Below are 21,399 nucleotides of genomic sequence, written 5' to 3' on the forward strand. Positions count from 1 at the left end.
GTGTTCAGCCATCCCCAGGAGAGCAGGGCCCCACCATACCTAGCAGTGACTTGGGAAGACAAATGTCACCACCCCAGATTTTTCCCCCCTTCCTCCTTCTTCCCTGCCTTACGTACTGAGTGATATTCTATGGTCTGGAATGTGCCTTTCGTCAGTTGGGGTCACCTGTCCTGGCTGTATCTCCTCCCAAGCTCCCCCCAGTGCCCTCCCCACCAGCCTGGCAGTACAAAAATCAGAAAAGGCCTTGGCTCTGTGTCTCCACATCATTACCACTGTGTTCAGCACAAAACACAGTCCCACACCAGCCATTGTGACGAAAGTTATGCTAGTCCAGCCAAAACCAGAACAAGTATATAATACAAATACAAAACCTGAAAAATCAATTAAAAGATGTTTTTCTGCTGTAAGAGACTTCTCTGATTTCAAGATCTGACATTCTTCTGAAAAAAACTATTGCATGTACTGTGTAAAAGCTACAATGAGCAAAACTGAACTCTCTTCTCTGGCTCAAGACTTTGGTTCTTTGAAGATTTGGCTAATGACAAAAAATTCAGTCTAATGGACTAGATGGGGATCAAAAGAATTTATATTTCCTACAAGTTCTGTAAATCTCTCTGTGTTCTAGTGTCAGATTTGTGAGTAACTAGGAATTGCCTCTGAAATTTATGAAGAAAAGTTACTATTTTTTGTAAATATGTTCTAGGCAAAACCCAAAATATATTAAGTATGGGAGATTAAATGCAAGTTTGCTATTTCTGGTCTTAGTTTATCTGCATATTCTCTCTGTACAATCCTAACGTTTTCAAGTATTAATAGGGTTTCTAGATGTTGAAAACATTTATAAATTTATAATCTTGCTCCCTACCCCCATTTTTCTAATAATGCTTGCATAGCATGTTTAATAATTTACATACCACTTAGATACCAGTGTTTGATAAAGTCAGTATGCCAAATTCAGCCTCCAGTGATATATTCCTTTGTTTGCCTACCATAGTGCAAAATACAAAGTAAAATTTTGATTATGTCTTTCTTAATGTTTTTCAGTAACGTTCTAAGGCAAAGAAATTTGAACGGTGGGGGAAGCAGATCTGCTAAGAAACCAGTTTGGGCTTTGTTAGGCAGTGAAGTAGACATATGAATATATTACATATGATTATCATAAAATTAGGGCCTGGAAGTGGAACAGTCATGCTGCTGCATTTTAGACAGTACATCTATAATAAGCTGTAATAAGGTAAACACTTTGAATGGATATAAGAAGAGGCATTACTTGTGATCACAAATGTGTGTTCAGTTCATGCTTTTGAAGCTCAATTTAACATAGCAAACAAATTTCCTTATAGTGTTGACACAGTTGTTCTCAGTGGTGAATTTTGATTTATGGGGAAAAAAACTTTGAGCAAGTGGTTGTTTGGGATCTAAATGGAAGAAAAGAGTATGATTCTTAATGGCTGTAATTTGAAAGCTGTGTGTTGTTACCAGTAAAAGTGGGTTTAAAAGACTCACTTGCAATTACTTGATACTTTGGATTTTAGTTTAAATTTCTTTTGGTGTATTCTGATATGATTTGGCATCTTTCTGAAAGAGTATAAACCCACGGTTTCTAGGGAACCTTTCAGAAGCCAGATAAGAAAGAACGAGAATTAGGTTTAGGGCCCAATCCTGATGACACTAGTGTGGGCTAATTGATGTTCTGAAGCTGCTCAAAGGCATATAATTTACAAGGATAAGAGCTTGTAAAGTTGGGTCCCACATGAGTAGCCATCAGATAGTGTCTGAACTTGTAAAATCAGTTTTTCCTTCCATAGAAAGGCTGATGGGAAGCTCCTGATAGCCCAGCCCTGTGGAGTCTCCCTCCCTTCCCTGGTTCTGTGACAAGTGACAGAATCCCCTGTATGGTGTAAGGAGTACAGGTAAAGCAAGATTAACTTAGACTCCTACAATAGCAAGAGCTTGGGTACAGATGAAAAACAGCAATATGAGAAAGTGCCCTGTAAAATCTATGTGTGAGAAGCACAAGTATTCGTCTGGAAATCCATCCTATTGGAGGTGAATTCCAGCACGTGAAAGGCAGCAAATGTCAGAAAAACTCCTCGTCCTATTCCAACACAATCACCTAAGTTCTCTTTTGTTTATTTTGAGGTGTAGGAATAGTGTTACCAAAGTGATTATAAAATAGTGAAAGCATTGCTTTGTCTCTGGAAGACTTGTTTGGGTTTCTGCTGATAAATTATTAACAAGATTTCAGCTGCCCTGTGTCATAAGATTTCTTGGTAGCATGAGTGTAAGTACCTGAGGGGTAATTAAGATTGGGTTTAGAGAACCTAATGGGGGGTAAGTGCTTTCCCTGTGGTGTGGCCACAAACTATCTCTTTCTTCCCCATTTGCAAACTGAGAATAATAAGCCTTAAGAATTAATAATTTATGAATGAGCTAAGTGGTGTTTTCAAACTATATTCTTTACTAGCAATGTGTAACTCCCGTCTCTTGGATCTTTGTGTCTCATTATGCAGCACTCCCTGTTTGGGGCAGGCTCCCTTTTGCAAAAGCAGTCTGGGTGAACAAAGCACAAATGAGGGTTAAGACTTTTAAGACTGGCTTTCACAAGCTAGATCATGGCAAGTGGAGGTACAGTCCTCAAAATGTATCAGGCTGTGAGTGGAATATTTTCTCACAGAATCATTTCTGTATTATTATTTCAGCTTTTTTTGCCAGATTGCACTGTATATCCTTGTTCTCCTCCCCCTCGTACAGTTGTTTAACTTTCTGATTGGGTGGCTTTTTCCTCCGAAATGTCCTGTGAATTCCTTATCCTTCCCTGAAAGGTTTTGATGGGGGTTTTTTTGTTGGTTTTTTAAATTTTTTTTGTTTGGTTTGGGGTTTTTTGGTGGTGTTGTTGTTTATTTGTTTTTGCATAACCTGCTGAACAGTTCTGCAGTTTGCTGTGGCATTTTACTACTACAAAAATATCTGCCTGTTTTTCTTTGGAACTTAAACACTTTCTAGCTTCAGCACTGTCTCCAGGGATTATTATTATTAGCACAATTATTTATGATGTGCCAAAACCAAGGTAGCTATCTTTGGCCTCTGCAGTTACCCCAGGTTCTTGCAGAGCATTGTTTTTACCACTTCCTACAAATTCATGGACTGTAGAGCAGGTGAAGCTCTGCTTGCACCAAATGCACATCCTCTCTGCAGTAAGGTCACGCTGACAACTTGCTTTGAGAGCTCTGTTGCTGTTCTCTTAATGCCTGGGTGTTTCTGCAGTTCCCCTGAGAGTTTCTTGCTCTTTCATCAGCATGCTGAGGGTCAGAATTATATGAGCTGCTTTTTCAATAAGACTTTATTTAAGAACTCATCACAGCAGAGCTGTGCCAAGTTCACAAATCTTCAGCACAGAATTCTTCAGTTTCTCAATTTTTACAGGAGATGTACAGATTTTTTTCTTTAATCCAGAGACCTGTGATGATTACAATGCAGGGGAAAGGGATACCAATCTAGGAGGACAATAATTTATTACTTCATTTCATTTAACTATTCAAGATGTGTATGGACACCCAAATCTGTGCCTCCCATTCTTGATGATGATTAAAAGAAAATGGGATTTTTTAAAGCTTTAGTGTTCTCTCAGGAATTAGGTGGAGATGGCAATGCCTAGCAGGAAGTTCAACTGCTCTTTGAGTAATGTAGATGCCTGAGCTATAATGCTCAAAAGTGTGCAAAGAGTTTATTGGTTTTCCATGGCAAATGGCTTTACCATTGAGTAAAATGAGATGTAAAAAAGTATATTTAAAAAAAAAACAAACTAGAAGAGTGATCATCAAGGAAAACATTTGTGCAAACACATGTCTATTTCCACATCTTAGCAGTTACCAGTTACCTGCTTTCTCGTAGATGCCAGTGTGTTCCTCTGAGAGTCAAAAGCAAAGCTCAGGAAAACATTGGTTTCTCACAGATAGTTCAAATGGTGTTGCAAGGTCAGGTGTACAGGAGACCTTCCAGGATACATTAAGAAACCTATTTCCAGCTGGCACTGAAAGTCATTAAAACTTGTAATGTCACTGATAAGAGGAAAGCTTTTTATTTCTGATGTTTCCATCTGTCACTTGCCAGGAAAACCCCAGGACTCCAAACCATTATATGTATCAGAAAACAGAATCCATATTTTTAATTACTACATGAAATGATGAGAGATTCTTTGAGAAAATATTATATGTTAAAAAGAAAGACTAAATCATGAACTGAGAGTGCTAGGCATTGGAAGTGAAAAACAAACAAACAAACAAGATCCACAATTTTAAAAAGCCTTATTCTTGTAATTTGGAAACATGATTTTTCTTCTTTGCTTTTCCCATAATCCTACAGTGCTTGGTGTTAGCATTGTGGTTTAATGAACATGAACAAAAGTGCTACAATTTTATATTTCTTAATATTTTTTCTCAGGAATGACATCTCAAAATTGGAGCACTTCCGTTTCCTATGTATATAAGAAGCAGCATAGTTGCACTTAGAAGGCTTTATTAATGTTAAATAACCATCTCAACTGCATTGTGTTTACCCAAGCTGATAACCATTTGTTGGGTAAACATTCTTTAAAAAGGAAACACAATCAGTATGTTTAGTTTAGCAAGAAATCTATGGTTTGATAAAATAATCTCTTGAATTGTATAAAGAAATAGATACTAAGCTGCATTACAAAATCTGTTTGGGCTTGAGTAAAAATGCAAAGCAGATTAACTGATTAACTTTTTCCAGCAGACAGTATTCATGTGGTTCAGTGTACAACTTATGTCAACAGGCTTTTAATAACCTTGCAATTTTTTATTCTTTGTGAAGTTTGACTATGAAAAACATGAGGTACTTTGTGTGAATGGGCAAAAAGTTCTTCAAAATCATCTGAACAAACAGTGCATGAGTTAGGAAGAAGCACTGAATGAACGGCTTGGGATCTGTGTTAGGTGCTGGACTGTGCCCTCTAAGTGCTGGGGGCTCTAATAACTTCATGTCTACTGACTGTCTCAGATGTTCTTGCTCAAATCATTAGAATTTCTTATATTCACCAGCAATCACATGGAAGAGTGCTTTTAAACGATCCCTGTTTCTTACACCTCATTTCCTCTCAATTGCCTTGGTTTGGCATGAATGTCCTTGGAGTTCATCACCTTTAAGTGTTTGGTCTTTAAAAAGATCTTGCTTTGAGTTTGGTTTATCTTTCTATCTTCAGAAGCTGTTTTATTTTATTACTGCTGCTTCTTTATTTTTTCTGTCTCCATCCTATTCCTTCAGAAGTCTTGACCGCTCTTTATTTCCTCAAATTCCCATGTAATTCTTCTTTTTGTTCCCTGACTGTTGTGATTGCATTTCCCTGATCTTCAGATGTTGCTCTACTGCTATGGAGTCATAGTACCAGTGGACAGCTTGTTTGCCTTTGTCTTGGACATTCCACACCACTGGAGAAGTTTGGAAATAAAGTTTATCATAGTTTGCATGTGTGGCCAGTCAGAGCATTGGAGACTAATGCAGAAATTGGAATTTGAGATGTGATGTTTTGCTATAGAGGTTTTATTTACTAGACTGTCATTTGTGGCTGAATATGTCCCAGTACTCTCAGGACAGGGAGCTCACACATGTCATGGTTTTGGACAGTTTTTACAAGAATGTGATTGATTTTTGCAGGGTGACATCCTAGGGGAGGTGTGGGACTCCAGTTCTCCTGCAGTAAGAGACTGGGAAGCAACCAAAAGGTTTCTTCTTCATGACCACACAGCTGATAATTTATTTTGGGATGTTTCTCTTTCACTTGTTTGTTCACTTTGGCTGCAGGAGCGTATCCTAATGGAGAAAATGTAGTTATGATATCAGTAAGAGAAGGAATGACTTTCTAGGCCTTATGTAGCTGCTCTAAACTTTTCTCACCTCCAGGCATTGAAACTTATGTTTAAAAAAAAGAAAACAAACAGTTTGTGTATTTGAGCATATCAAAAGGAAATGCCTTCATTGCTCATGCTAGCTATAAAAAGGCAGATTCTTCTGAGAAAATAGAAATCCATTGCATTTAGAATCCATCTTGCTGTTATGTTACGGTTCCTTTTACTTTTTAATTCTCTATTTGAAAATAGCGATGTTTTAAATTTTCTAAGACTTCAACAACTGCTTTTGCTCATTTTTTTCTCTCATGGAAGTGAAGGTTTTCTGCATCTACTATTATGATATTTTCTTCTGGGACATTAAAAATTGGCAGATACTAGGAGTATGGAGTAAGAATAGAAATGGGTGAATTGAAGAATGTTTTTCTATCTGTGTTTGGTAATAGGGGGGAAAGTGCAGCAAAAAGGCATTTAAAGATAAAAGAATTTGAAATAGAATGTTTTCAGATTTTGCTTACAAGCATCACTTTCTTTTAAGGGGATTATTTACTAAACTGAAATAATTTCAATTGCTTTGAAAAAACATGCATTTGGAAACATAAGGCTTCTTTCAGCCAAGTCTCCATTTATTTAAAGGCTTATCTCCTTTTTTTCTTTCTAAAGAACTTGAAAATGGGGAAAGTAGATGCATTTGTAAAGTTTAAGTCTGTCCACTGTAGGCATGCTTTTTGAAATATTAACTTAATTACCTTAAACCCTAAATTTGCATTGTTAGTGCCTCTTATGTAGAGTAGGAGCTTGCTCAGGGGTTTCATTCTTCTTTGGGGTTAAGGGTGATGAGACTAATATTTGAGTGGAATGATGGACCATTCTGAAAGTCAGGTGCCCTGTGAAGAGACACAGAAAAGCATTGGCTGCAGCAGAGATAGTAAAGGCATCTTCAGGAGACTGGAGCTAACTACATTCAATTTAAATGGGTTCTTCTCTTTCTCAGCCGGATATATTAGGGGTTTTTTTTCACATTTTGCTCTAATTTAACGTAAACTGTGGCTGCCTGTTACTCATCTCAAAATGACTCCATTATTCAGCCAGGCAAAAAACTTTGAAATGGGTTAGATATTTTAAATTTTTAAATATATTTTTAATTTCCTTCAGAATATAGGGGATAGAAGGAGCCTGGAAAATGAGAGATTTCCTAAGCCTTAACTGTCTTCATTCCTAGAAAAAGAAATAAGTGTATGCCACCAAAGTTCTTCCCAGTGAATCGCCCAGATGATGATGGTGGGGGAAGCCTTTCTCAGCAGGGAGCAGATGATATAATCATGTAATCTGACATTCTTAGGCAATGGTGTTGTATTACATCAGTCTGATTTGATACGGAACTATTGCTGAAATGGGGATGCAGCTCAAGCCCGTTTTTTTCCAGTCACACCTTGCAGACCAGCAGTATGTAGTGAATCAGCTTCCAAAAGGAGGCTCCTCTGTGTTTTTGGAAATCATTTCTCTTGGGAACATAGGTTGGTTCCTGATAATTTGATCAGGTACGGACAGGAACACTGAACATTGCTGCTGCTGAGCAATTTCCTTCCTCTTGAAAAGAAATAAGTGTGCAAGTTGGTGTTTGTCCTTGCCTAGGCCACAGTTGTTGCCCAGGCCAGTGCGACTGTTCTCATACTCACCACCTCTGACAGCCCATGTCCAAGACTTGATCCTTTGGGATTCTAATTCTGACTGGCTGTCCAAAAATAGGCTAAGGAATAAATGTTTAATTAAGAAAGGCTCCGTGGAGTCCTTAGTGTGGTGGGAGTTTCTGTCTTGAAATTGCTGAATGCTGGTTCAAGGCCTTTTATCAACAGCATGGCAGAAGCACTGGCACTGTACCAGCACTGAGGATAAGCATTTTGGCTGAGAACTGCCATCATTCCTAGCTGACCTTCTGTGAAGCACTAGAAGCTAGAAGAAGTACCTCTCAGGAAGAGAAGTGATGGTGGATTATTCAAATACTGCTATGGACTGTAATATTTAAAGGGAAGAAGGAGGGATGAACACACTGCAAAGTGACAATTGAGAAGACACACTGCTGAGGAGCTCAGAATTCATTCCCAAAAGGAAGGAATTTCTAGACAGTTAAATTTGATGGTTTCCTTGTCCCACTTTGAATCTAAAATACCAGAAAGTAGCATGTGCGTGGTAGGCAGATGTAAGGTGTGAGTTACAGATATAAGAATCACTGCAGCCTTGTTCTGTCCTTTGTATAAACAGTACCCATTGAGAAGTCTTCTAAGATGCAATAGTGGAAGAGTGTTTTTAATACTGAAAGTGTGTTTTGCTCAGAATGTGTGTATTTTTAATCAAACATGCAGCAGTTGCTAAAAGGTATTCTATTATATTAGAATAAGTACCTGTGTAAGTCTAAGGTCACTTAACAAAGTACAGGGAATAGTGGGTGCTGTATTTCTTCCTTTGTAAAGTAATTACTACAACTTGCAACCGTTAAAGGCTCTGATCACCAGTTATCTAATGGGAAAATTCATTTAAGTCAATGCTTTGGCAGGTGTTCATATTTTGTTGAAAGATCCATCTTCCAGATTGCTAATGAATGGCCAAGCAAGTCTCTCGGTAGTTAATAATATTGCTTAATTGCCACAGTCAGATAAAGCTGCCATCTAATTTATTGCTATTCTGAGTATCTGAACACTAGAAGAATGATAAGCCATGAGAAAACCTTATGAGGTGGGTGTTTAGTTGAAGCCATTACCTGCAATTTTCTACATTTCCTTCTCTATCAGGTGGTCTTTCTAATATTTTCCTGCTTTGGCAGAAAATCAGAAATGCGGCCATACCCCCTGCTGCCCCCACTTCCACTAGGCAGCTGTTTTCAGAATAATACACCCTCCCAAGGCACTGCACAGCCAGGAGTTTCTTCCTGGGTTTATGTATCCACAGTACTCTGGAAAAGGTTGTTGTGTTTTCCTACATACACCTAATGAAACATAATGCATCCATAAACATGTGTCAGTCAAACCTCTGGACTGCATGTAGCTCTTCAGTGCAGATGGAAGAAGTGCAGTGCTGTGCAGAGCATTCTGCAAAGGAAAAGATTGCTAATCTGAGCAATCTAATGGTCGACAGAAGACATAAACTTCACTTAAGTAGTAAATGATTTCAGGGAAAAAACTCTTTGCAGGTGCTGGAATGGATAAAGAATAGCATGTGACATGAAAACCTGACACAAACTCAGTCCTGCAGCAGGACAGGACTCAGTTGTAAGCAAGTTTTACAACATTTTCTTTAAGTTCCATGTTCACTTGACAAGTAGAATCCTAGGGTTCCTTATCCAGGAGTGAACGCAATTATTCAGATTAAATACTAACAATGTTAGGATCTGCTTATCAAAACTTGTACTGTGCAGTATAGGAGGACTTGATCCATGCTCAGAACCATTTCCTTAATTAATTGTCTTTATCTGGAAGTTAATGGAAAAGGGGTTCATGGGTTTTCCCACTGTATATGCTATTAAACTGTCTGGAGACAGCTATGGCCTTTTTCAAATCTGCATCTCTCTGACAGTAGTAAATTCCCATGTCACTGCTCAGGAGCAAGTAGACAACAGAGGTGAAAAATTATGCTAATGAATTGCAATAACCACCTCCTTTTTATGAGAGCGCTTCTGCATAAGATCCTGAATCCAGAGTGCTACATTACTTTTTACAGCTTTTTATTGGTAAACTATAGCAACTAAATGCAGCTAGCAGTTAAATACAACTCCATACTGCTGAAGAGGCTCTTTGGAACAAAGTGAAGTATATGGGTAAAATTGTTAAAGCGTTAGAAAAGGTTCTCGGGTTACCATGGTTACATGAAAATTTTTGCATTGTATCATAGATTAGGATGCATAGGATGAAGTAGCCAAAACAACTACGAAGTCCAATGCATATAAACTACATTTCCAAACCACACAGTGTTGCCAAATAGAAAGACAAATAGCTCAGGATATTGGCTGCTGACAAATCTATGAATCAATAAAAAGAGGCCTGAAGGAGATTTAGAATATATGCCGTCTGAAAGTCTGCATTATTTTGAAGTTGCAATCTTCATTTTTAAAGACAAATGAAGAAAAAGAAAAGAAGAAAAAACCCCGGCCATGTAAAGAGTGAAATTATTTTTGTAAGCTTTTTCCAGTGTTGAAATCTGACATTTTGCTGTGAGACCTTCAACAAAGAAGGTTGATGAAACATGGATAATACATTTCGTGCACTTAGGCTGGCAGTAGCACTTAAACTGGAAGCAGTTTATTCCCATGGAAACCTATTTGCATTTGGGCCAGAAGTGACTTTTTCCCCCCCTCTGTTAGCACTGCTGATGTTTTAGCATAATATAATTGCTGAATATTGACAGCAAATTTGAAAAGTATTTTTTAAATGTTAAGTAGCTGAGCATATGTAAAATGGAGATGTGTTCTGTGCAATTTTTTTGTGTAGGATGAAGGCATGTTGCTGAAAAATGCAGGGCAGCTTTTGATCTTCTATTATTTATGCCTAAAAGAAAGAAAAAACTGAATTAAAATCTGTTTATCCTAAACTTTTTTTTTTTTAATGCAGGTGACAAAAGAACTCAAACAGTACGACAACAAAATTATAGAGTGCAAGTTTGAGAACAACAGCTGGGTCTTCATGAGACAGAGGATAGACAAAAGCTTTCCAAATGCCTACAGCACTGCCATGGGTGGGTAGAACAATTTGCTTTAGATGTTTCTCAGGCTAAAATTTTAATGTTTTACCTCTGTTCTGTTTTAAGTAGGAAAGGCACTCTGTGTTTGCATTTCTGGTCTGAGTCCTGACTCCCCTAACTTATTAAAGCAATGCCTCCTCTTGCAAATGCTTATGTCATCACTAGTAGCATGAATCCTCTGGCTGCAGGATTAACATGTAACACAGAATCAAGAATCAAGTGCCTAAGTCTTTGCAGATCTGCAAATACTTGTGCAAAGCTGACTTTAAATGGCAGGGCATGCCTTTCAAATCAGAGCCAAGAAAGTTTTTATTTACAAAAGCATTGCTTCAGCTGACATCAGTGCCTAGCATTGTGTTGGCTTGCTGGGATGTAATGCAAACTGGCACATTATGAGTGGAATTAGTTAAACAAAAAATCCATTAGAATGCCAAAACCATTATTTGGCAGATGGGCTAGAAATTAATAGGAAAAAAATGTCATCCTGGGTTTCAACAATAGTTACACAAACAATGAAGCAGGGAAACTAATGAAAGGTGGGGGTATATTTATGCAGAGTTGCAAAAGTTTTATGTTCCTCTACCAAAAAATATTTTGCCAAATATTGTAAAATGAAGAATTATATTTACTTTGAGATGAAGTGGAAGAGTTTGAGTAGAGGTGTGTGCAAGGATGAGTAGCAATAAACATATTGATACTGACTTTTGTTAAGTGCCAAAATGAAATTTAATCATATTTAAGACTATGCTAATTACTAGGGCTGATGCAGGATTTTCTCTAGACCCTTCTACTTGTATTTCTGCCTGAGCAGTGAGTAGATTCTCTTGAATAAACACAATGTGGTCATTTTGCTAGGAGATAATAAATCTGTTGGCACCTCAGGGAACCAGCACAGAATGTAGCTGAAATACTTGCTGAGCAGTCCTGTCAGGAAAGAGGAATGGACCACAAAAGTCATACAAGTATGACATCTCTTTGTGACCATGACCTAAATTTTTCTTCCCTGGTTCACCTTAGTGTTTCGATAGTTAGTTTTCCTGGAGCTTTTTTTTTTCTTTTTTTGTTTTTCTTTTTTTTTTTTTTTTTTCTTTTTTTAATGAATAGCATATTCTTCTTTCTTTAATTCTGAAGAACATATCTATTTGTCCTTTTTCTCCTCTCAATTTCTCCATTTGTAAAACAGTTTTGTTATTTCTGACTTTTTCCTCCCAAAACATGATGGACTTCCTAAAAATTAAAATTAAAAGAAAATTAAATGCTACAGGAAGAATTTTTAAGATATAGTTCAAATTTTCTATAGGAATTTTCAGAAAAGAAAGTTTTCTTTTGGCTTTGAGTTTTCACTTTTGATAATTTTTAAAAATCTCCAGAAGTTATACTTTTATCATTTGAGACTTCTTTCTCTAGATCCTCTCTCCTCTATTAGCTTTTTTTTGATGAAAAATGTTGTTTATTTTTCCCCCATTGTTGAAATAGCAACGAAATAAGCATCTGTCTGAATCTTGCTTTTGGACTTTGTTACCTTTCAAATTGAAAACAGGAGGTCTTTTTGAGGGATTAAGTTAAAGCAGTACTCAAAAGTTGATACACCAGTTACATGAGGTACTGTTACACCAGTTACATGAGTTACACCAGTTGCCATGAGACTGGAATTCTGTTCCTAAATTACTGGTAATCATAATGCTTCCCAACTGCTAAAGTCAAATACTGTGCAATTCTTAAAGCACCTTTTCACCAAAAATAGTGAGATAATTCAAAATAATTCTAGAAAGGTTCTTTATTAATTGTGAAGTAATCTTTTGGTTCTGGTGTTCTGCAGGAAAGAAAGGAATGTTTTTGAGAATCATTGTTATTCATAACAATGCTACATTGCAAGTACATTTTAAGGAGTCCTAACGTTTAGTACTCTAGGGGGTCAGTAGATTGTTTTGCATGAAAATTGCATCCTTACTGTGGCCAGTCCTTACATGCTATCAATTATCCTCTAATAATTTTGTGCTTTCTTCCAAGATAGTTGTAGGATTCACACTTAATTTCATGCTTCTTTTTTCCTTTTTTTTTCTCCTCTAAGTCTCTCATGAGGATTAATTAGGGGAATACAAAGTTACATAGGAAGGCATTAAAAAACATTTCATTTGTTGAAAGTGAAGTAAGCCTATTTATTTGTTCCATAAAATCCCGTGGACCATGACTTACAAACTGTGGTCTGGGGAGTTGTGTTAAGTACCCCAAGAGTGCCTCTACATGTGTGCCTTGGCCAGCACACAGCACCATGGCTGCTGCTCCATCATATGGTCTGGTGGTCTAGACATGCCATTTGCTTGGTGTCGAGTCTTTCTGCCCCATGAAGGTACATGGGTTAAAAAAAAAAAGGACTGTACATTGCAGGTTTAGGGTATTTATAGTACTTACTGGTGAAAAAATAAGTTACCATAATTCAGACATTTTCAATATTAGAAGCCAGTCTTGTTTCCATCTGCTTGGATTTGATGTGTGTTTCAAAGCCGTGTCTCACAAGGCCCTCGTTGCTGTTCCTTGCCTCAATAGGATGTCAGTTCTTAGTGGTTTTATAGTTGCTTCAGAAAGCCTTACACACACATATGCCTTCAGTTTGTTTTAGAAAGGGAGACTCCCATGGGAGTAGAGGCCCACAGCATTGCTTTGCTCTCAGGGGGGCAGAGCAGAGATTCGTGACTCCAGACGCAGCCACCTTGTCAAAGCGTGCGTTTAAGGCTTAATACTTGAGCCAGATTATGTTGTTATTTTGCCAAGAGGAGCTGAAGTTATTGAAGTGCCAACTAGAACAAATCAGTTTAGTTACATGAGAATGTGTTCTTTGTTCCCAGCTGTCTGCAACAGCATCCAGAATCCAGTGACGAAGGAGATGCTGTTTGAGTTCATTGACAGATGTGCAGCAGCTTCCCAAGGACAGACACGGAAGCACCACCTTGATCCTGACACTGAACTTATGCCACCCCCGCCGCCCAAAAGGCCTCGTACCATAACATAGGGCCTTGGTCTCAGAGGAGCATGTGTGTACAGTTCTCCAGAAGGTGATAACCAAGTGTGGAGGCTGGAAAAACAGAGATCTGGATTGCTCTAAATACTTCTTGTGTGTTTTTTGAGTTTGGTTTTCGTTTTGTTTTGTTTTTCTGAATTCCGCATACAAATGGACGTTGTTTTGTAACTGATAAATTCAACCTTACCTTATGGTATTTGAAGATTAAATTTCCAAAGGTTTAGACAAGAACCAAGTACAATGAAGTCAGTGGAAAGCTGCCTTGTTTATATATGGATCTCTTTTCACCTTTAATTTATAATGTCTACAGTCTGGAACGGAGGAAATACTGGGATGCTGTACTTTTTAGGAGCTGTGTTTAAAAAAAACAGAAGTGGTTTTTTTACTGTTGTTATTAAACTGGCTGTGATTTGTCACCCATAGTATAACAGATCATAGTTTCCCTGCATTTCTGAGGTTTGTGTTTAACAGCAAACAGCAATGTTGTGTTCTCTGTTGATTAAAAACTAGGCCGCCTTAGGTTACTCTAATTTCAAAATTAGCTGGATTTTTGTTGTTGAAATATTAAAAAAGCGAATTCTTCTTCTAAATAGCATCCCTTTGAAACAAGGGAATGTGCTGGATGTTTGCTTTTTCCCCATGTTTGAACCTAATGCCAAATGTATAGTGGGCTGATTTTAGCTTTGCCTTGTTATCTGTAGATCAGAAATGTACCAAATCCTTAGTATTAAGGTCTCTGTTAAAGAGACTGTTTCTAGTACAGGGCTTAGTTCTCCACAGTGATACCATTGTAAATACTTCTAAAAAGTACACATCACTGTGATACACAAGAGTAATAAGCAGCGCTGATAATGAAGTCTTGCATCCAGGCACAAAATGGCAAAACAATTGCCAGGCAGCTCCTGTGTGAAGGAAAAGGTAGATTCAGTGGAAGAGAGCCACATCAGACAGAAAGTCTCTTGATTTACATAATTGCAGGGCAAAAGTAAGTCATTTTGGGGTGGTGGATGAGTGTCCCAGGGAACAGGACACTCGTCTTCAAAGATGGGGTTGGCTGTCCTGTGGCACTGTGCTCATCCTCTGGCTGACTTTCTTTCTTACCAAATGAAGAAGCACATGAATGCCCTAATGGCTTTTGTTGCAGCAGACTGGCAGATGTTCATAATATTAGTTTTGAGAAGCTGCCGTCTGGCTGTCTAAGGGAGGAGATGTTCTGAGCTGGGATTAATTGGAAACCAAATGCAGATCTTAAAGTTTACTGTCCATTTATCAAGCAGGGATTGAATTGGCTCTTTCTATCATTTACTTAGTGTCTGAGTCATCCATGCAGTCAGTAGTCTGATTAGTGAAGGTCATTAATTTGTTATAACTAAAATGCATTTCTGTTTAAATGATTTTTCCTGTTTGTAAACAAAATTTACTCCTGGTTTGGTTTTGTTTATTTTTTTTCCTATATGAAAACTTTATGACTTTGCTTTGTGGTGGCTTCTTTGGTTGTTTCAACCTGTTGTATAAGTGCACACGGCATCATTTAGATGGCGTTCCTGGTTTCTCTTTCTGGGATATTCCATATGTGTTTTAGAGAACTGAAGGAGTTATATAAGTTACTTTTTATACTATGGTAAAACTTGAGGGGAAAAAATGCTTTCATCAAAGTTCTTTTTTTCAACTGTACATAGTTTCTGCACATTATCTATTGAAAAGATATAATATCACCTATGCAAGGTTGCAAAATGATCTCTTAAAAAGAGCCTTATTAATTTGATGTGAAAACCTATGCATCCTCTGTGCATCTTGCATTGAAACACAGTTAATTATTTCTTTGCTCGGTATGAATAATTTCCCCCAGATTATACTTGTCAGTGAGATTGTCATAACATACACTTTGTCACTGATCTCCATGGTTCATGGCAGTTGCAGTGTGTATGATAATTACAGCCTTCTCCGTGAGGTTAGGACATTTCAATTTTTTAAGAATGTGTCCAGGTTATTTCTGTCTTTCTCCTTCCCAGCTTTTGCATCTTGTATTTCAACAAGACCTGGCTTCTGATTTACCTTTTACTCCCGAGCTGCAGCACTGCAAGCTGTCTTCCATGTGCATTCCACATGTATGTGTTTTGGCCCTTGTATTTTGACAGTGTCTTTTTTCTCACTCTCGGTTTGAAATGGATATTTTAAAAGAGTAATGATTCTGAGAAGGTACAGAGCTCCACGTTCACATTTGACTGTCGAACTCGTCTTGCACTGTGACCTGTAGCTTTTCAGAGAGGTCAATCACCTTTGCTTTTCTGGAAGGGGAGGCTCCTGGGGAAGGTTTGAATGAAGGTGGTGAAAACAAATGGACTTTCACTTGGACGGGATGGGTTCAATGCCGTGAGAAATGTAAACCTCCTTTCTCTGCTACTAGATATTCAAGAGATTGAAGCTAAAAAGCAAAGAAGAGTCTGTGCCGGGAAAATAATGATGATGATGAAAAACAATACCCTAACTTGTCAACTCTTTGGTGTACAGCCTGATTTCATCCACTGTTTTGTCATTTGTTAAATATATAATTAAAATTTGGGTTCAGTGGAATTTCCAGAAAATGTAAGTACATTCCTCTAAAAACCGTGTATTATGTATTTTAATAAAGTCAATGGTTTAAAATACTTTCCCTAAAGATGTGTTTGCTTTTGATGCCTTTCCAGTGGTATTGTGGTACCAGTGCAAAGTACGAGGATACCTCAGTGTCACTGTTGTTTAGTGCTCCAAGAAAATGATCCACATTTTTCAGTGGCTTTTCTCTGAGTTAGGAGTCCCCCAGCCCAGCAGTGGCCATGATGATCCAAGCTGCCCTTTTTAAGTGCAGTTTGATTTTGCTGCAAATAGAGCCAGAAGGAAACCAATTGGTGCCTGAAGTACATATTCTATGACAGGCTAATGTTGTGTAGCTTATCCATTCAGTGTTAAGTGCAGCTGCATGAAAAGTTGGGCAAGAGGTCTATAGGAGTCTTCCCTGAAAATTTTTCATTCAGCATGACCCTACAGCTGGTAGCCCACCTACTTGGATCAGCCCCTGGACTTGCATTGTAATAAGACAGTTTCCTTTTTCAAGCTGCAGCTGTCTAGGTGGCACTTTTCAGGAGCTAAAAATCCTATCTTGATTTTTATAATTTCTTTCTAATTAAGATCCTGCCTCCACTGCTGTTATGTTCTTGTTATGTGTACAATTCTTGTGGTGCTTCTCTGAACCATTTCTGACTTTGCAGTGCCTCAGTGCAAATGCCAAACCAAATCTGACATTTGAGCACACCAGGAGAGGTATGGTAGATTCTCTATGCCCTGCTCAGTCCTCTGCTCTGTGGGTATTAAGGAAGGGGATTGATGTGCCTGGGCCAGCACGTCACACTGTGTAGTTTTTGTTGGCTTGGTTTTTTTCACTGGAGCAGTCCTTCAGGATCCCTGATTCTCTGCATGGCAGCTCTTCACTTCTGTGCCTAAGAGGTGTGACTTTATATTTGCATAATGTGTAAGGCATAATTGTCTCTTACAACCTCAGAGTATTCTCAAAGGTGATGGCACAGCAAGGTAATTTCCTGGGATTCATCAGAGAGAGAGATATCCTGGGATACTCAGCAGAGAGAGAAAGGGAGCTGAAATCAGATTTGTTCCTCTTGCATCTCTCATGCAGATTTTTCTCTTTTCAATGCTTCCTCTCAATTCTTTCTCAACCATTTTGTGCTACTCCCCTGTGTTATTAGGATTTTGTGAGCAAAGTGTTAAATATTTTTATGTCATAGCATTGAAATGCTTGCAATGTCACTTAAATTTATAAGGTCATTAAAAATATCCAATTAGTTGGTCAAGAGCTATGTATTTTCAATAGATTATATTGCTTTCCATTAGTCCTCTGTCATGTTTAACCCCAGCCAACAGCCCAGCCCCACACAGCTGCTGCTAAATCCAAGCAGTCCTGCTAACTTGAATGGGAGAAACATTTGGCTGAAATGCCTTAAAAAGCCAGACCACTTCTGTCCTGTGCTACAGCACGAGGTTTGCTCTCACTTTGCCTGGGGCTGCTTCAGCTTCCAAGGCTCACCAACCCTGCAGGGGCTAGATTTCACCTGTACCCCTTTGTTTTCAGTGTCAAGTTTCTGCGCTCTGTGCTTCCGGCATAGATCCCCAAGCTTGGGTTCCTCCTTACACCTACCTACCTGCTTCTCCACTTGTCCTACAATCAGGTGTGAGGCTGAGAGAAGCCTGTGCCCTGTGACTGACCCCCCAGCCATGTTTTTTGAGGGCAGTGCTCCACTCGGAGCCTGTCTGCCTGTCCCTGTATGACGCCAGCCTTGAGGATCGATGTCGGGCAGCACTGTCCCTGTCAGTCACACTCGCACAGGGAAATCAAAGCTGCATCTATCAGCTGTGACAGTATTCATTGTATGAGCAAGGAGCCCTTTCCCCCTTCCCTCCCTCATGACCCCATCTCCCTATTTCATGTACAAATGAAGGTAAGACATACTCTTTACACTGACATCTGGATAAATTAGTTAATGTTTGCAGTGGGAGTATAGGTTAGTGCTCTCTCTGCTTCCCTGGTGAGAGTCTGCTGGGCTTCTGCAGAGATCTGTAGGGCTGAGGTTGGAGGTTGATTGAGACATTTACCAAGCAGTCTCCCCTCAGTCAGGGCTCATTTTAATCTGGTTTATTTCAATCCAGAGTCAGCAATGGCAGGGAGCACATGAGCATGAACCTTTCCAAAATGTGAAAATACCGAAGACTGAACTTGATGAGGGAGCAGTAATAATACTTTCTTTCAGTGTTACAAAGAAACCTAAAGTAAAATTTAAGTGCAAACCATTTCCACTTCTCTTAGCGCTGGATGTAAAAACAATAGACATTTTTCAATCAAATTATAGTCAAATTGACTCTCATTATAGGGATTTATTTCATCAGAAATACTGTTCATCTCTCCTTTGTCCTTCCTCCACCCTCAGTATCTTTGTGCCTATTTGACTAGCAGAAAGCATACTAATTGGGTTCAGGAGCATTCATCTATGATACTTTGAGAAAATTAAGTTTTGATTAACTCTTCTACTCAGAACTTTCTCTAATGTGGGGAGACAGTAACATTATCATATGAAATAGGTCTGTATAAATGCCAAGTACACTGGAGGAACAGTATTTTGTTATTAAAACATACTTCAAAAGTTTCTGAACTAATTTAATCATCAATGCATGGCAAACTTTAATCCAAATAGTAAAAAATTCCATTTTAAAAGGTAAGATGATTCAACAGAAAAAGCTTGGAAGAGGAGTAAAAATTTCCACCAATTGCTGTGGGTCCTGAAGGGGATGCTGAGTGTTTCTGTGGCCAGAAAATCAGTGCATTGCAGTGGGAGCAACTGGAGACCAGGCAACAATACAGAGTACACCATACAGATGCTGCAAATTTGGTCTTGTGGAGGAAGGGGCATGAAAGGCAGCCAGGACTAATCTTGTATGGAAGAGGAAGGGAAGAGGAAGAATAACAGTGAGATGGCACTAGGAGCAGGGAACTTCAGTGGAAAGAGGAGAGCAGAGCAGACATCAGTGCCACTGAGAAAAGAGACATTTACACAGGAAAAGAAGTTGGTGAGTGCGGGAAGCAGAACAAGAGAAGGAGCAAGGGCTGGTGTGAGGGCTGAGGAGCTGCCCTGGAGCCGAGAGACTCAGGTGCACTGCTGAGAGAGAGGGCTGGCAGCAGTGAGGGAGGACCAAGAGCCAGCATGTTCATGATGAGGTCCTAAAAGAGCAGAGTTACAGGTAAGAATTTTTCTTCTGAGAGCTATGGCATTCCTGAGCTCCAAAAGCTTGGGGTTACAATTACATACTTGGGCATGGGCACGCTCCCAGATCACTGGGAGTAGCACAGTGAATGTGGGACACATCTCTACATCAGAGCACAGGAGAATGGAGGCACTTTTGAGCCCTTTTTAGGTAAGTCTGTGTTATATAAACCCATGTGCAGAGCCAGTAGAGCTCCTCGTGACAGATTTTACTGTTGCAGCAGCTGGATATGGCCTTGGCCTTCCTGCTGCCTACCCTGGCTGCATGGCAAGGGCAAACTGGACTCTCAAGTTGGGGCATGTGTGGCCAGGGCATTACATACTCCACTTCCCTCTTACCTCATATGCTGCCAATAGGAATACACACATTTTACCTGTGTATGTATTAACTTCAGAAGAAGAACAGAGCAGACTCCAGGACTAGAGAGGTAAAAGAATAAATTCCAGGCAGCTGTCTTTGCCAAATACTGTTCTGATGAACTCCAGATTATAAAGCTTCATAAATGGGCCACAAACGTGGCTATGTAGCATTTCTGATGAAGTGGACCAAGAGAAAAGCAAGTCTGCTGAGAGGCCTGGCATTGCAGGAGCAAGGGGACCCATTCAGACTGGCACAGAAGGAGTGCAAAGCCAGAAACATGTCTCTTTCCAGGGTAAACAAAAGCTCTGACTTATAATGAGGTAAGATAAGAATAGAAAAACAATCTTAGTTTGAATTCCCTCTGTCAGTTTGCTTGGCAGTCAGTCCTGTTTCATTGTATATTTTAGTACTTATAATCTCCTTTGGTTCGGTTGATGGACTATTGTATGCAAGATCTTTTTAATGAAGAATTCTGGTTTGACAACAGGGAGGTTTGAGACCCATAAAATAACTGCTTGGAAAGCACTAAGGAGCAAAAGAAGTCTCTTTCCTCCATCAGGCAGTGAAAAATGTCTCTGAAAGGTTTTCTGGTCTTTAAGCTGTGGTCTTCCAGAATAATTTACTTTCTCCTGCCATGGCAGTTTGTTCTTTTAACAGAAGAGATTTAGTATGTTACTCTTTGGCTGAGAAATCAATCACATGAAATCGATGATAATTCTGGTGCCAGGTAATACTTATCCGTGTGAGTCAGTGACCTGCTGCTATTCTGCAAAAATAATCTACAGCAGGTATGTGCTGTAGTTTGAAGCAGCCAGGTTGGCTTTGTGTATTTCACCATTTGCTGCTTTCATCAAATCTGTGTGTTTTATCCCTGAAACTAAGAGGAGCCTGTGCCAGCCAGTGTACCCAGCAGCTGGCCTTTTGCTTCCTCTTACAAACGTCAAGCACAAAAACACAACTTGTCACAGCCAAGTCATTTTTCAAAAGTGCATGTAGCTAAATGAGGGTGGTGACTCCCTGTTGCTGAGCCTGCTGCACCCACTAGAAGTGGTGCTGGACTCTCCCTCCATGTGGGACAAGCTGCCTGGTGCAGCCCCCAGGCCCAGCAGGAGCAGGGTGACTGCATTAGGGAAAAGGTTGCTGTTGCACCCTCCTTCCAGTCCAATCTCCTCCAGCACTTGTAGCTGTAAAAGGACAAATTGGCTTTTTCCATCATGGCCTTACAAGAGCATTGCCCCATGGAGGTGAGCCGAGACATTGGGATACTGACAGGCTTGTGTGTGTTTCCCCACTGCACAGCTTTGGACCACATGGCTTGGTAATGCTCCTCAGTCCCCTGGGCTGGGGCTGGAGGCTTTAGAGGAGAAAGGCACAGGTGTCTGAAGGAGGTGCAAAATACCCCTCTTCCTTTCCCTCAAGGGCACCGTTTTATCAGCAGGGAAGGCAGGTTGATCCCCGGGGCACAGGGGAGGCTGTTTAACTCCATTGAGAGGTGAAGTGCATGGCTGGGTCACCCTGACTGGTGGAAGTGGGCTGAGAGTCCATCGGTAGCAGGTCTGCAGGCACACAGGTCTGAAGCAAAAAGAGGTCACTTTCAGCTACAGCTCTGTAGTT

The 21,399-nt window shown here is 39.5% G+C and overlaps 1 protein-coding gene across 1 annotated transcript in view; it reads left to right on the top strand.

Moving 5' to 3' along the window:
- The window catches only part of RNGTT (RNA guanylyltransferase and 5'-phosphatase), a 170,772-nt gene extending 154,496 nt beyond the window's left edge, over positions 1–16,276 (top strand). The window contains exons 15-16 of the mRNA XM_059842477.1: positions 10,469–10,592; positions 13,445–16,276. Coding sequence (XP_059698460.1) covers positions 10,469–10,592; positions 13,445–13,608 — 288 coding nt within the window. The 3' untranslated portion in view covers positions 13,609–16,276. The remainder of the gene's footprint in view (positions 1–10,468; positions 10,593–13,444) is intronic.
- The last annotated feature ends 5,123 nt before the right edge of the window (positions 16,277–21,399 follow it).

The sequence above is a fragment of the Haemorhous mexicanus genome, chromosome 3 (assembly GCF_027477595.1).
Source record: "Haemorhous mexicanus isolate bHaeMex1 chromosome 3, bHaeMex1.pri, whole genome shotgun sequence".
Taxonomy (NCBI): Eukaryota; Metazoa; Chordata; class Aves; order Passeriformes; family Fringillidae; genus Haemorhous; species Haemorhous mexicanus.